Source organism: Micropterus salmoides, unplaced genomic scaffold (assembly GCF_014851395.1).
Source record: "Micropterus salmoides isolate LMB-PRFRI ecotype aquatic unplaced genomic scaffold, ASM1485139v1 Ms_hic_scaffold_3, whole genome shotgun sequence".
In the NCBI taxonomy this organism is placed as follows: Eukaryota; Metazoa; Chordata; class Actinopteri; order Centrarchiformes; family Centrarchidae; genus Micropterus; species Micropterus salmoides.
The window spans coordinates 20,981,456-20,997,103 of record NW_024042261.1 but is presented as its reverse complement, the minus strand read 5'-3'; the positions used below and the strand labels follow the sequence as shown (position 1 = coordinate 20,997,103).

Below are 15,648 nucleotides of genomic sequence, written 5' to 3'. Positions count from 1 at the left end.
TGGCAAGGAAAAACCAGAGCCGCAGTGTTTACCTTGGGAAAGACCGAGATAGACTGACAATGGTAAGAATCGGGAACGTGTTTAATCAGAGAATGATGCAGCTTTGGGGGATGGATCTGGGTGTGAGTTTGTCAGGCTTATGAATTCTAACTCTGTAGGGAAATAAGAACGATGAGGTGGCTGTTGTGCCACAGGCTAGCGGTGCATGGAAATATATGATGATAGTGCATGTGTTGCCATTGCAGCTTTCATATAATAGCACACAACAGAATACAAGAAAGCAATACAAGCAGATGCAATCATAAGTCATTTTGGGAAAGGCCTTTTTTGTTATATGACACTGCATAGTTTGTATGATTCATACAGTTTAGTGTTGTCTGGACAAACAGAGTTGGACAGAGCAGGTTCGTGTTCAGTGTCAGTGCACGTATTTTGGCACTCTGATTTGGCTGTATGCCAGTTGTTAATCAATCTGGACTCTGTGAGAGCCCCCCCCCAAGTGTATTTGTAATCCCATACATGTTTTTGTTAAATTCAGCGGATATTTCATCACAGTTCGCTAGCTCTTTGTTTTGTGTATTCTATAGATAGTGGTGTGGACCTTGCCACACAATATTGTTCCAGCCAGTCAGCAACACATGAGTGATGGGGGGAAGTGGGAGAGAGAGTTCTACACATTTGAACGTGCTGGACACCAGGCACTATGAAGAGTGAGAGATGGCTGATAAACAGCGAGGAGGAAAAGAGGAAAAGGTCGGAAGAGTGTAAACAGAGAAGAAAGTTACAGTATGACTAGGCAAGGGGAAGGTGTTTTAATGCTGGAGAAACCTCAGAGATCTGAAATTTAGGGAGCGGAGCTCCCTTTAAGGCATTTTTAAAAAATAATATCCCCGGTGAAATATTTCTGACCTCTATGATTTAGCTTCTCACCTCACTGCAGTGAAGTACATGTGAACTCAAATGATGCTGGGTGTGGTCAGAGGTGAAACAGTCCTGAAACGTTCAAACAGAGAAGGCACTAAAACACTGCTTTTCATCATTGTGTTACTCTTGAAGACAGTTTGTCTTAGTATTTAAGTAAATCTGGTGTTTTATTTGCATACTCACTGGCCTATATCTGTTTGTCTTTCAAAAATGTTGATGAAGTACCTCAAAAGAAAATGGGTCAAATAAGAGTTGCACTGTAATACACATTGCACTGCAGAGTAGTCTTTTGCTGTCCAAATGGTTAAAAGGCCAATTTAATATTTTCTCATTTATCTCTTCTCTCTTCTTCATCTCAAAACCTGATTTATTTTTTATTTGTAATTTGGTTGAACCAACTATTTAAATTAACTGTTATCCTGAAATTTGGCTGTCCAGATACATTTACACAGGTGTTCAGGCATTCATGTGTGTGTATCTCACTAAATGTGTGTTGCAATTGTCCTTTTATGTCTGATTAAAAACTGATATATTGTATATTTGGTATTATTTGGTAATGGTTTATTTTACAGTTGCCGAATTTCCTTGTAATTTTCTAAGATGTTTCCTGTAAAGGACTGTGTAATTTGGTACACATTTTATGGAAAAATGGAAGTTTCATGGAAGAAAAGCTCCTTTTAAACCCAAGGAAATGTTCATTCAGTCATCTGTCATTTATTTTGTTGAAAACTATTTCTCCATATTCATTGAATGTATGCTTGCCTGTGGACAAATTTTACATTTTTCCATGTTCAGATGAATAAATACCAAATTATATTTCCGAAAAACTTCTTGGAAACTATTAGGAACTAACTCAAAACTTACGGGCGCACAAAATTAGGTTTGTTCTGATTGACATTAATTCATTTGTTTAAAGTTAATTTGACACTAATATCCTTGTTTCTTTTGTCTTTGTTTTGCCAGGATGATTCCATCCAGCAGCAATGACTTCCTGGTTCGGGACCTCGCTGCTGGACGCAACTACGATCTTTGTGTCCTGGCTGTGTTTGATGATGTCATCACTTCACTGACTGCAACACGTCCTTTGGGCTGTCTATCATTCACCACAGACACGGAGTTCAGTCAGTGCCAAGCACTGCACAGTCACTTCCTGGGTGGTACTATGATCATCATCATTGGAGGAATTATTGTTGCCTCTGTGCTGGTTTTTATTATCATCTTAATGATACGATACAAGGTTTACAGCAACCAAGGGGCAGGCCACGGAAAAGCAGGCATTGCGGCTACAGCAGCAAGGCCGCAAAGCAATGGACAAGGAGGAGGTGGGCAGATCCAAGTCCTTCCTCGTTCTGCCTCAAAAATGCCTGACAATCAGGATAACCAAGCGCTAGCGCCATCCAGGGCCATGTCGCCTAGCAACACTCTGAGAGACACTGTGGCATTGGTCGAAGAGGAGAGCAGTGGACGGAACATAATGACAAGGACTGACTCCTTGGCCAATGAGGAGTTGCTCTCGCCCACCAAGGCCCGCTTCTCCTCCAGGGTCGCCATTGAGATGAAAAGCAGACCGCCATCTGTCGCCAAAGAACCCACCTCCCCCAAGGAACTGGCAGGTAGTAGAGAGACAGATAGGGGGGAAGAGATAGACAAAGAGGAGGCAAGCAGCAGAGCACAGAAGAAGCATTTAAAAGAGGTGGGAAAAAAAGACAAAACGAAGTTGACGGTGGGATTAGGGGGAGTAAGAGGAAGGGAGAAGAAAAAATACAAATAAACAGAAAGACATGGAGAATGAGAAATAAACAATGTGCTATTAAGGGTGTGAAATTGAGCAAGATAATAACGGAGAGTGGAAAAGTGATAAACTGAGTAAGTGTGAACAAGAGAATGAATAAGAGAGATGCCATTCTCATGCACTGGGAAGATAGTAAGAGAGACAGAGGGTGAGACACGTGTTCAACTTTCTGTGTGCAGAGCCGAAGTAGTTAACTTTCTTCTCTATAACTGCTGACAAATCAGATTATAGCTCCTCTCATTCTGTATAAGAAATGTTGTTTTGTTTAGTTTTTTCACATGAAACAAAAAAAAATCTTCAATTAACCTCCCTACATTCTAGAGGAATTAACCCAAACCTTACATCCTCCAAGCTCATTGATTTGTGTTTTCTGCTCTTGCCAATTACCAGGCTTCATTTCTGAACAATGGAAGATGGTACATGCCAACACAAAGGCTTCAAAGCTGAGAAGAAGTTTAATAATCTATTGAGTTTATTTTGTTTGCCCAAGGGAGTTGTTCCTGGCTGTAACCCTGGTGCCAATACACCAGATTAAACCAGATTAAATACATAGTTATGACTGTGTCAGCAGCAAAATAAATCTTTGTGGGTTGGTGTTAGAGGAGAGAGGGGTTTCATAATGCATTTCTTGTGTGTCCTCCATTAGGGTGCTACAAACTATTACACTTATGCACCCTGAGAAGGCTTGTTTGCCATTAGGAATGACAAAACCAGAGCACTTACGAGTGGAAAGGGAAAGTTACTCGAAGGTTGGCTGACATGCAATACCAGATTGGAAGACATCCAAAGACCCTCATTTCCCCTTTATGAAAAGTTAAAATTTCTTGAAGAAGTTGAAATCTTAAATTTCTTTTGCATTCGTTAAAACCTGGATATCTTTTTATTTCTTTTATGTCTCCCTTGGTCCAAAAAACAAACAACAAAAACTTGTTTCACAGTGGAAAGAACCCTGGAAAGTCTCTGGAGGGGCTTGGCAGCTGTTCAGGCGCTCTCTTCATAATGTTTAAACTATACTACAGTACATGTTTATACAGTTGTTCACACTTACAATTCAAATTCTGCCCCCTGGGGTGCTCTCTATATAAATCCAAACAACTTGATTTAGATTTAGCTAGTAATTGAAGCCCTCCAAGGGGTAACAAAATAGCAGACACATATAATTTAGCAGGAATATACTATACATAATTCACAAGACAACTGATGCAGTCACAACTATTATTAATGTATATACTGCGGTATGATAAAGTGAAGAGAAGGCTGTGATAGTGGAGGAAGAAATCAACACAATCAGTAAAAGCAATGTGTTGGGGGTAAGAGGCAAACAAGTAATGGCAGTAAGCAGCACAAGCACTCAGCAAAAGCCAAGTGCTGTCAGTACACTTTATTTATACAATGTTTATTTTACAAAGTTCTTATCAATAAAATGCCTCAGAAAACATTTTTATATGTTATGAAGTCCTCACCAAAAGAAGGCTGGATGACCGTGGACAGATTAACAAAGATTTCTGATGAGAACTTGCCTCCTAGAAATTAGAAAACCAAGGTCTGCACTGTTACTAAAAACTAATTTCTGAAGATGCCCCAGTGAGTGTAAACGACCAGCTACAGTTGAGCTCAGTCACAACCTAATTTGCTGCACTGAAATTGGTTAATTTCCAGCTTCAGAACTATTACTACTACCTGAGGCTTAGGCTTCCATTCAGTGTCTTTTGATCTCTTGCCTCTCTTATTTGCTCATGGATCAACCTCTTGTGCCAGCTTGAATACACTGTTTTCAACACAAGTGGCTGCTGGCTTACTGACAGAGAGTAACTGTCAGAAAGATGTTGGCCGTTTTTTCCTACAAAAATTGTAATAATTAATTTAGGATTGTCATTGCCAATGGCAGATATTTCATGTCATAAAGGTAGGCAGCAGACCAAACAACTGTGAGGTATATGAGCCAGGGGACATTGCTACGGACACTTCAGTAGTTGCAGGATATTGGTAAGGACGTGTCCCGTCCCTTAGTAATTGTGCAGTCAGTCACATTCAATATCTATAATTATCACGATAAATGTCAAATCATTATTTTTAAGTTTAAAGGCTGATTTTTGCTCCTCAGTTATATTTAAAAAAAACAGATGGTTAATTGTGGGTTTAAACTTTTCTTTATATTCAAACACAAACACTTGCCAAACAGTGGATCACTTAACAAATGTGAGGGAGAAGATTCAAAACAATTATGATAAAATAAAATATGCATGAGTACAATTAAGTAAAATTGAACATTTGCTATATTGTTCTTGAGGAAAATTATATCATGATAATTATAATTTTTGTTTTATTGCCCAATCCTAAGATCCCAGTATAATTCAAGTAATGTAAAAAAACATGACAATGCAGCACAATTGTAATATTATAATATATACTTCTTCCTTAACATGCAAGATACTGATGGCATATAGCTTTTATGTTACACAGCCAGTGACAGCAAAGGCTTTAAAACCAACTTGTTATGTCATCAGGCCCCAGTTCTCTCAGTTCAAACTTTTGAAAAATCTTGCACATGCTCACGATTGCTTGAAATGCTCAACAGTGCACTGATAAAAGGAATCCTCAAGAGTGTGTGATTTTTTTTTTTCCCGGGTAGATACTCCCTGTGCTAAGCCCACTACAGTACTCTTCCCCTTTAACACTAATCCACTCAGGAAATTGGGGTTTCATTAGAACGAATAAATGGAGACACCATTTCACATGAGTGGCTTAAATAGCTCAGTCGAAATATGTTATCAGCAGCTGATATGTCATTCAATTGGCCTGCCTGAACGGTTTGAAATGAAGTGTCACTGAGCCTCACGTTGATAGCAGGGAGGAGACGAGAGATCTGTGCAGAGCGCAGCAGCTTAGCCAGCAAGTTCAGGGAAAGTTCCCACCTTCATGAACTTTGTTAGATCTGTAGTCAGTCTGACATATATCACACAATTCAAAGTGCTGGGCATTACTCAAATCACAATTTACAATTATTGTATGAAAGAAGAGTTGCAAAGATTTTTGATGGCATTAAGTGGCGTACTACGCTACAGGCTGCTCTGGCTTGAGACATAGAGAAAGTAAAGCAAGTTGTTTTCTAGTTGTTTCATTTACCTCTGAAGCTATATAAAGGGAAGTTTGTGCAAATGTAGTTCAGCAAGTGTTCTGAGAGGTTGATGGCCAAACTGGCGTTAGAAAGGAGAGGAGTACTCATTAGGGCTGTAACAAGCTAACATTTTGTAAACAGGGATGAAGAACTTGCTGAAATTGGACTTTGTTGTCGCAGTGAGGGAACCAAAATCAAAATACACAAACTCGAACATTTCCCCTACAGGTCTAATTAACAGCTCCAACCTTATCTCAGCCGTAACTCACTGAAGTGTGTCAATCAAAGGAGCATCGAAAGAGCATCCCAGACTACAACAAGACAGACAAATAGTTTTTTATTTTGACACTTTACCCAGGAGGAAAAAAAGTTACAGCTGGCCTTTGTGTTCTTTGTTTCCTCTGTTTGATTCCAGGTTCGTTGGCACTTTGAGGGCAACCTACAATGGGGGATAATACTTGTGTGTTTGTACAAAGGCTGTTGGGGCTTTCTCAGGGTGTAGCTGTGTCTGTGATGTGTTTCACTGGTTGCTGCATTGCAGAGAAAGGCAACATTGATCTGATCAGAGAGCGAGCCGCAGTGAGTCAGAGCGCCTGAGGAACAGAGCAACTGACAGATACACAGAGAGACCCCATTAAAGGCCCACGGTTGTCAAAAATTTGATCCAACACGAAAAAATAGGTGCACTGTGTGTGATAGTTTTCCTTTCGTTTGTTTGCTTTTCAAAACCTGTTTTGTTCTCATTCATATGTATGAGCTGGATACATCATTTTGAATTTGTTATTTTTGTAGTTTAAATGCCATTGTTAATATTACTTTTAAAAATGCTTCTTGGATTCTTTTTTTGGGAGTTAAAAGAAGTCTTCTTACAGTTAAATGTTAAGACATTTACCCTCATATATGTTGTTGTTTTCAAGTCTATCTTAACACGAGAGAGTTGCACTGACAGAGTTTCTGTAATAATATGCTACAGTGATACCTTCCTGGACCGAAGTCACCATTCTCTAACTGAAGTCCATATGAGTTTTCAGCAAACTAAGTTAGACAAATCAAGTGGGTGTCTTCCAGAGTTACAGTGGTTTTAGTAGGACGTTATGTCTTTGTGTTTCTACTGCACGCTTTAATGCATTTCTTCACGGAAGGAGGACTGTGGAACTAGGTGGGAATCAGCCACGAATACAGCAGTAGCTTGTGCGTATGGGTATGTGAATATTGTATTAACACAGAGTTGAATAAATCTGAAGACCTCTCTTAGTTAGAAAATACATCAATAAACAAATCCACAGGAGAGAGAACATGTTGGCACCCATAGTCACCTTTGGAGCTTGTGACAGGATGCTGAATGTGGATTCAGAAGTAGCTCTTAACCCTGAATGCTAAGTAATTTTCTCCCCAGATTAGCAGCAATTATATGCTTGACACAAACGTATTATGATTATGTTAAAGTGCTATTAGTTCAAGAAAACTGTGTGTGTGTGTGTGTGTGTGTGTGTGTGTGTGTAATGTGTTATCACATTGCAGGGACAAAAAGCATGCCCCCACAAGGTAAACTATTCATTTCAAGGGGTTAAGATTTACATTTAGGTTAATTTTAGGGCACACCTAGAGGTAAAGATTGTATGTCAATGCAATGTCCTCACAGTGAGGAAAAAAAAGTGTTTTGAGTGTGTGTGTGTGTGTGTATGTATCTGTAAGCTCAGTCAGCTACCAAATCCCTGGAGGTCTGTATATGCATGTGTGTGTTATGTACAAGGTTTAACTGCCTTGAGCCAGTGCAAATACTCCCACAAGGTTAGGACAGATAGGAAAATAGTCGAGGATAACACAAGGATGTGTGTGACTCTGTGTGAAGTGCAAGTGTGTGTTCTCTCCATAGCCCATCCATGACCCTGTAGCCTGTCTGTCCTCCGTGTATTTTAATCTATCATCACTCCTTTCAGTGTCATCCCGTATGCCCGGCCTCATTCTTCACCGCCGTCTGTCTCTTGGAATTCATCTCTCGGAATCTCCCTCTCTCTCGCCCCCCTTCCACTTTCTCAAGCTCTCTCTGTCACGTTCCCTCTTCTCTTTACCAGCTTTCTGACTGTCCTGACATCTTTGCTTCCTCCCTCTCCCCCATTTTTCAGCGCTGTTTTGCTGCATCTATGTCAGTATTTTTCTGTTTCTTATTCTCTCTCTCTCTCTCTCTCACGCCTCCAGCAGCAGACGACAGGCGGCCTCATAGTGTCGAATGGAGAGACTTTAAGATCTGAAGGTCTCTGTCTCACAAAGGGAGCGCACCAGCACTACACACAAAGAGTAATGACTGGCACTTAAAACTTGAGCACTCCCTGGATTTTATTCCTATAGTCTACCTATAGCTTCTCCCTTTCTCTCACCCAGTGTTCCCTTTCTCTCACGTTTGTCCCTACTGCAGCCTCAACCCTATGTAGCATGCTGTCATCTGACCCTTTCTTTTGGGGGTTTCTTGTTATCTGGTCAGCTCAGTTCAAACAAATAACAAAACTCATAATTTGTTACTTTCCTCAAGGGATTGTGTGTGTTGAGGTTTTGACATATCCATCCTTGCGATTCTCACCTCCATCCTAATACAGTGAAGCCAAACGGATCTGTGACAGCATAGAAAAAATAGGTTAAACATTTTCAACAGCAACATTTCTGTAACAATTATTTGATTAATTGTTTAGCTGACGCAAATTTAATCAAATCATTTCTGTCTGAGCAAAAATGGTATTCATTTCCTCAATTTAAATTGGTTTTGGACTCTTAGTCACATAAAACAAGCAATCTGAATGTGTCACTTTGGGCTCTGAGAAATGCAGATGAAGTTATTAATTGATGATGAATAAAAAAATCATTGTGGCAGCATTGTCCCTCGTGGTGAACATTTTCATTGACATTACTAAAGAAAAAATTCTTATGAAAAATGTTTAACCGGAGGGACATCACAAACTGATGTTGAATTTCTAGATTTTTTTTTCTTTGGGTTGAGGCAGGAATCCCAAGTATTTCCAAATCCGAGCAAATTAAACCCATCTGCATGGCTAGATATCACTAATGGAAGTTAGTGATATATTTTGCAATGTAGGTGAACTGATCCCTTAATTCCATTCTCATTAGCAATCTCTTTTACTTGTCTTTTCCCTCTCTTTTTCCTTTTCCTGGTCCCCCTCTTTCTATCTCTATTGATGTCTTTGTATATTTCTGATTTTCTCTTTAGTTTGCCCTTCTTCTTGGTTTCCTTCTCATTTAACTTAACAGTTGTTCACCCATTACTTTTCTCTCCCTTCCCTACCCTCCCTTCATCTCCATTTTTCTCTAATGCTCTTTTAACAAACACTGTTAATTTTTAATCCCATCTCCTTTCCCTGTCTATTTTCTATGATACCTTTTTCTCTGTAGTTATTTTTATTTTATTTTGTCTTTCTATCCATATCGTCCCCACTCACTCTACGTTATGGTCTTTGTGCATTGCCTTCTCCTCTCTCCTCTTTGTATTACCCTGTCTCCTTCATCCATCTGCATGGTACAAAGAGTGATGAAGCAGAAGAGGTGGGAGGAGTGGTAGCTGATGGAGGAGAAGACAGTGGAGATGTGCAGTGGTCATGATGAATGAAAACAGACTGAGGCATTAAGAAGACTCTGCTTCATTCTTAAACTTGACATAACAAACATTGGCTGTATATAAATGCAGCTAAGAAATATTCCTCCTGACAAAAACAGTTAAGAAATGCTCTCCTGACAAACATACACATTACAAATAACAGCTGTGGCAATGTACTACCATAGCAAGTACAGGTTCATCACTCTCCAAGATATCGCACTTTGCTTTCCCTTGTCAGCAGGCCTCTTTTATGCAGGCATTTGTTATACCTCCCAAAGCAGTTGCATCCTCACATAGCTCTCACAAAAAAAATTAAATTCTTAGACATTAAAAAGTTAAGAGTTACATTTTCTCCATGGATATTTTACCACAAGTCTTACTTGAGAACATCTTTTCTCTTAGCTGCAAATATACACACACACAACTCCATGCTTTCAGTGGCATTTAGATATGAAGGCAGACCTGTCATTGACTTTGTTTAACCTAAAAGAAACCTGACTACACAAGTCAAAACATACTGAATTGTGAGTCGCGTACTTTTCATTTGTTTGGCTTTAAGACCAGTCTGATGTTACCACAAAATCAAGAAAAAAACATGACCTTGAACTTTTATTTCCCCGTTTCAAAATATGCATCTCACAATATACTCAAAAAAATTCTAAAGTTGTCTCTGTTTTTTGCTTCTCTTAAACTATTTAGTCATGTCTGAACTTATGAAACAAATGAAACAGCTCCCTCAGATCATTTTATAAACCAGGCATGGGGGTGGGAATGCGCCTAGCTGAACTTGGGACACTGAACAACAGAAGTTAAAGCCACTTTAAGTTCAGTTGTGTTTTCCAAACACATGTTGAAGCCATTGCCATTCCTAATAATCTAAATCACCATATTCCAGATCTCAGAAGTGCCAAATTGTCTTCTAGACCCCTGCTATTTTAAATATTTTGTTCCCAGAGCCTTGGTTTTCTATCCTTTTGTCAAAACCTGATGTTCTACTCCTGATCCTTGATTTTTTGATTCTTTTTAACCCTCTTGTTCTAAATAAACCCTTTTAGAACAACTTTTTAATGTTCTACTTTCAAACCTTGCTGTTCTTGCTCTTTTGTTTTCTAGAACCCTGATATTGTTGTTCTGAGTGGCAGATGTGAAGAATGAACGACACAACCAGGGAGAAGCTGGTGAAGAAAAAAGGCCCTATGACTCCTCTCCTGTATCTCCTGTTTACTGTACCCATTACTTTGTTGCCATGTATATCATGGTGTTATAGACCTGTACTGTCTGGTTTACTTTTAACTGCTTATCTTGGTTCTCACATCTGGATTGGATGACCTTGTCAAGGCACCGGTGTCTGTTTGGCTGTTGATTGGCCAGTTGCTGCAGGATCAAGCTGTCGATGTGATCATCTTAATCACTTAATGGAACGGCACACACTGATTGCTCAATTTTCCACTTACAAACATCTGTATCAACGTGGACGTGGACGAAGTGGGGGGTGTGGATAATTTAAAAAGCAACATAAGAGGCATATAAATAGGTCTCAACATAAAAATGGACAGAAAATGTGAATGAACTTCTCACCATCTGGAGCAGCATCAACATGTACGGACAGATACAGAGTGGATGGTAACAACAGACAGACAAATTAAATGGCTAAACAGTCAGAGTTGGATGCATAGATAATCACACTGTCTGGATGGGATTCTTTGGATATGAACATAAACACCCAAACAATAATGGCTCACTGTTTCTACAACTAAACATATGGGACTTGGCACCACACACCTGGCTCAAAGTGGCTCAACTTTATTATCCCATGTGGAATAATGTGATCCTGCCAAACTGAACTAAGTTGAGCTGATCCTAGCTGGGCTGAGAGCTGGATCTTAAACTTGACTGGACCCTGTTATCTCTCATTCAGAGGTCTGTTTCTGGAAAGCACATACGGTATGTAAGGAAACCTGAACTGAACTGGTTTAACCCAGACAGACCTGAATAAACTTGTGGTACCTGAACTGGAGTTGAACACTGGTAAAGGACTCAGACTGTGCAGTGAACTGATGCAGACTAGACTAAAGATCGCATCTAATGGTCTAGTCTGTGTATTCTACTGCCCTGCTTCAATATCTACTGCTTTCCGCTGGATGGGACTTGTGAAGACCTTGTGGACCTTTACCAGCCTCTCTCACCTCTCTCCAGGCCCAGTTAAACAGGTGAGTAATCTTCTGATTAGCCCATTAACCTAACCAAACAAGCAGCCAAATGAGAAGTTCTGTCACCTCCAAGACCCGGGCTCATTAATTAGTGTGACATATGGTAACCCACAGGCAGTCACTTTGGCTGTCCACCAATTTCGGGTCCTGCCCCATAGTTCAAGACACACTCACACTTTGCAGCATCTCCTGCTGCCGCGAGTGGTCTGTAATGAGGGCCGCGCTTTAACGGCTGACATCTAATTGCTGTCGGCTCGACAATTAGAGAGCCACCTTGGACAAACGATCTGCTTCGTTACTACTCTCCACTGACAATATCACAACAGGTGACAGGACAGGCACACCCGCTCCTGTTTGTTTCTTGCTCTTTTAGCGTCTGAGTCACTCCTTATCTCCCACTCCATCTCTCTCTCTCCCCCTCTCTGTCAATCAGGTGTCTCTTGTTTTCCTCCTGCCCATCTGAGGCAATAATCAAATACTAAGGGAAAATATAAAATGCTGGGAGAGGTGAGAGCAGATGTGGTTATGAGCTAATGCCACCGCCTCAGGGGTGGACTTTGCCTGTGCAATGGGGGTCAGCAATATCTTGTAAGTCACCGACAGAGGCTGTTGTCTGATGCACCCTAATTGGAGAACTCCCCAAGCTAGAGAGATTTTCACCGTCAAAATGAAGATTTCACTGTCAAAATGAAGATGTATGAGAGGTAATTAATAGCATATTCTGTTAAGTAGCCCTACTTGAATGAGGGTGTAAACAATAGCAGCACAGTAGTAGTTTAGTCTTAACAGTAGCTATTTACACTTTTGACTCATCCCTTGCTGTGTTATGTTTCTAGGCTTGGGTGATATCTATTTTTTCATACCTCAAACATTTCAGGGTATATATGGTATTTGTGCAAAATATGAATGTAAAAGCTGAGCTTCTGGTGAAGTCATTGTAGCATGTATGACATTGTCTAGCCTACAATGGTGTGTCTAATATGAAATCAGCCTACTTACACAAGTCTTGTTGGGTTTAAAAACTTATGGTCCATAGGATAATGAATATAGAAATAAGTGCACTTCTACCATAGAGTCTTGCTGGAGGACCCAATGAAACTTGTTGCCGCTGTGGATACCAACACAAAAGTGGGATCAACGGAGGTGATGTACGCACAGCTTCATCTTGGTTGGCTGTCTCACCATTATCATCGGGGTTAAACCCAAAACACTTCCAAACAGGGGCTCCCTTTTTAATTTTTTTTTTTTAAAGTCCTGTAACGTTATCCCCACCACTCGCTGTCACCGACATGTCGCTCCTTTTGTGAGCGTAGTGTGTATGTGTAGCTGGGGAGAGAGAGCGGCATAGTGTTTATAAATAAAACTGAATTGAAAAATGATGTTTGGCAGGTCAATGGGGCGGCGCCCGCCTACGTTGCGCAACAATAAAGCATCTGTGTGACAGTTTAACAGAACAAGGAAAGTCTGTATTTTTTATGGTACTGAAAGTCATACCTTTGCATTTCTAAATACACGGGTATACTTTTGATACCTTGATACCGCCCAAGCCTAGTTTCAACAGGTAAATATATCAAGTACCGTTTATAATGCACTCTATTAGACTTAAATTGCAAAATCAAATAATTTGCTAATCAAGACTTGTGATTCTACAACTGCACTGTATCTATTCGTGTTACAGATTTGTAGCGATGAGCAGGTTGGGGGACCCAAATGCAGGACTCAAGGCTGACAGGTTCAGTTCAATGATTATTAAAGCAAACTAAAAGCGAGCACACTTACACGTGAGTAGCTGAGTCCAATGTAAACCAAAATAAACCAAAAACGAACAGAAAATCCAAACGGGTGTGATCCTTAATCCACAGAACAAATGAAGTACAGGCAGGGTTCAGGCTGGAAGCAGGCAGGCAGGCAGGCAGGCAGGCAAGACAAACAGTAACCACAACACATTGCAATGACAGGACAGAGACTGAACAGAAACAGCAAACATTTAACACCAGGGACTAACGAGCACGAGGGAGAAACACAGGTGAGAGGAATCAGGACTAACGAGACAGGCAGGCAGATTACTGGGGGAACAGACAGAACACATGTTACAAAATATCAGACAAGAATCTAACTTCAGACAATAACAGAAACCCATGTAAACAGAAAAACACAGGGATCATAACAGACAAAACCTAAACGAGAACAAAGAACTAGAACACAGAATACAGAGCAGACTAAACTAAAATAATGAAGACAAAGAACTAGAAGTAAATACTAAGACATGAACAGGAGAAGGCACAGGACTAGGAACAAGACATGGAACCAAAATCCAGACTCCCCAACAAGACACACAGACAGGATTGTGACAATTCGGACTTATTTTAAGTAATGGAACAAAGTTATTTACTTGCTTTTCGGGCTACATATATAGTAATTACCACTGAATATAATTAGCATCTATTACTATCATCCTGCATGAATATGTTTCCCTTAATTGCATTACATCTCTGTAACACAAAATCGGATGCAGTGGCGTTGAATAGCTGTATGCACATTTAATTGATTTTCTATTCTCACTATAACTTTACTTCACTTGACAATTTCAAGTGCATTTCAATTTGAGATAGATAATTTATTCGGCCTGACACACACCCACATAAACGAACTGTGAGAGGATATTTTTTGAATGAGAAAGTTAAAAGGTAGAAAAAGAACAATGGAGAAAATATGATGGGATGATGTTTCCCATAAGTCTCCATATTACCTCTTTTTCCAAGCAAATATAACCTACAAACATTAAGAGTAAGAAAGAAGATTCCATTCATAACCTATTGTTTTTATCATTTTGATTTGTTTGTTTTTGATCTGTCACCATGTGGACATGTCACCAGAGGACTCATGCACAACATCCTATTATACTAATATAATCCCTGTAACATTCAGGGGACAGATAAAGCTGTGATATAACAGCAATTTCTGCCGTGTTTTGACTAGACAGTAAAACAAAGACACTATTTTCCCTGGTAAGTGACATGTTGCAAAGACAACTGTCACTAGTTTTAATTTACATTTCAATAACAAAGAGTTTATTGTTCATTCAGTAAAAATAACAATGAATCATGCAGTCAGTTTTTGTGGTCCTGCATACACATGAGCCAGAGTGGCTATCAAGGGCACTTCTATCATACTTATCTCTTATGATACACCTATGACTGTGTGTAACTACATATGCGTGTGTGGACAGTATGAGTATGATTACAGCTGTCAGGCACCAGAAGCTGTTTACACAAACAAACATTTCTTCTTTCCATTGTTGGTGGTGATTGAGTCATCTTCTGCATTTACACACACACACACACACACACACAAGACAAATACAAAAACTAAAAGCATGGTATAAAAATAGAAATAAAACAGTGCGCATCATAAAGTAATCTCAGTTGTGTTTCAAAGTTGAAATAGAATAGTGGTCTATCTTCTTAGTCTTAGACTCTAGTTGCAGTTGTTTAATTCAATCTTTATTGTCCCTGAAGGGAAATTTGATTTACAATAGAGGGCTAAAAACAGAAATCAAGCAATTACCGTATACATGAGCCATAGGACATTTAAAATATATAAATAATTGTTTGTTCCAAAGTACTCAAATGGTGGAGATGGTATCTTCACCACCATGAATTCCTTCCGAGCAGTGCAGTCAGCAGCTCAGCCTCAGTGCAAATTTAGGGCATTTATTGCCGTAGGTGCAAAGGAAAAATTAAACCTATTGGTTTTTACCCTGGGGAACCTGTATCTACGCCCAGAGGGGAGAAGAAAACAAATTCCTCCAAGAGTGGGTGGTAAGAGCTGGCTACGATAGACTGTGCCATTACAACTTGTCTATTATAGGTTTACAATCACGTAAAAAGATCATATGCTGCTTTTTTTTTCAACTGTGTGACAAGCTCATTGGCTGGTGGGTAGGTGTCGTGGTGGAATAAATAGATTTTCTCCAGTAGCGATTTACAATATCTAACTC

General features: G+C 39.7%; 1 protein-coding gene and 1 long non-coding RNA gene across 5 annotated transcripts in view; one reads left to right on the top strand and one right to left on the bottom strand.

Annotated features, from left to right (window-relative positions):
• The window catches only part of zgc:172282 (leucine-rich repeat and fibronectin type III domain-containing protein 1-like protein), a 210,576-nt gene that overhangs the window by 181,269 nt on the left and 13,659 nt on the right, over positions 1 to 15,648 (top strand). For 3 of the 4 annotated variants that reach the window (XM_038693516.1, XM_038693517.1, XM_038693518.1), the window contains exon 9: positions 1,888 to 3,441. In XM_038693516.1, the coding sequence (XP_038549444.1) occupies positions 1,888 to 2,695 (808 nt within the window). In that variant the 3' untranslated portion in view covers positions 2,696 to 3,441. Of the gene's footprint in view, positions 1 to 1,887; positions 3,442 to 10,551; positions 11,649 to 15,648 lie in introns of those variants that run through there. The other variant, XM_038693519.1, reaches the window with a different exon arrangement.
• Positions 8,344 to 13,695, bottom strand: LOC119883048. The gene is made up of 3 exons (XR_005440581.1): positions 13,428 to 13,695; positions 9,284 to 9,402; positions 8,344 to 8,443 (listed from the first exon to the last, which is right to left on the bottom strand). It is a non-coding gene; the product is annotated as an uncharacterized LOC119883048 (long non-coding RNA).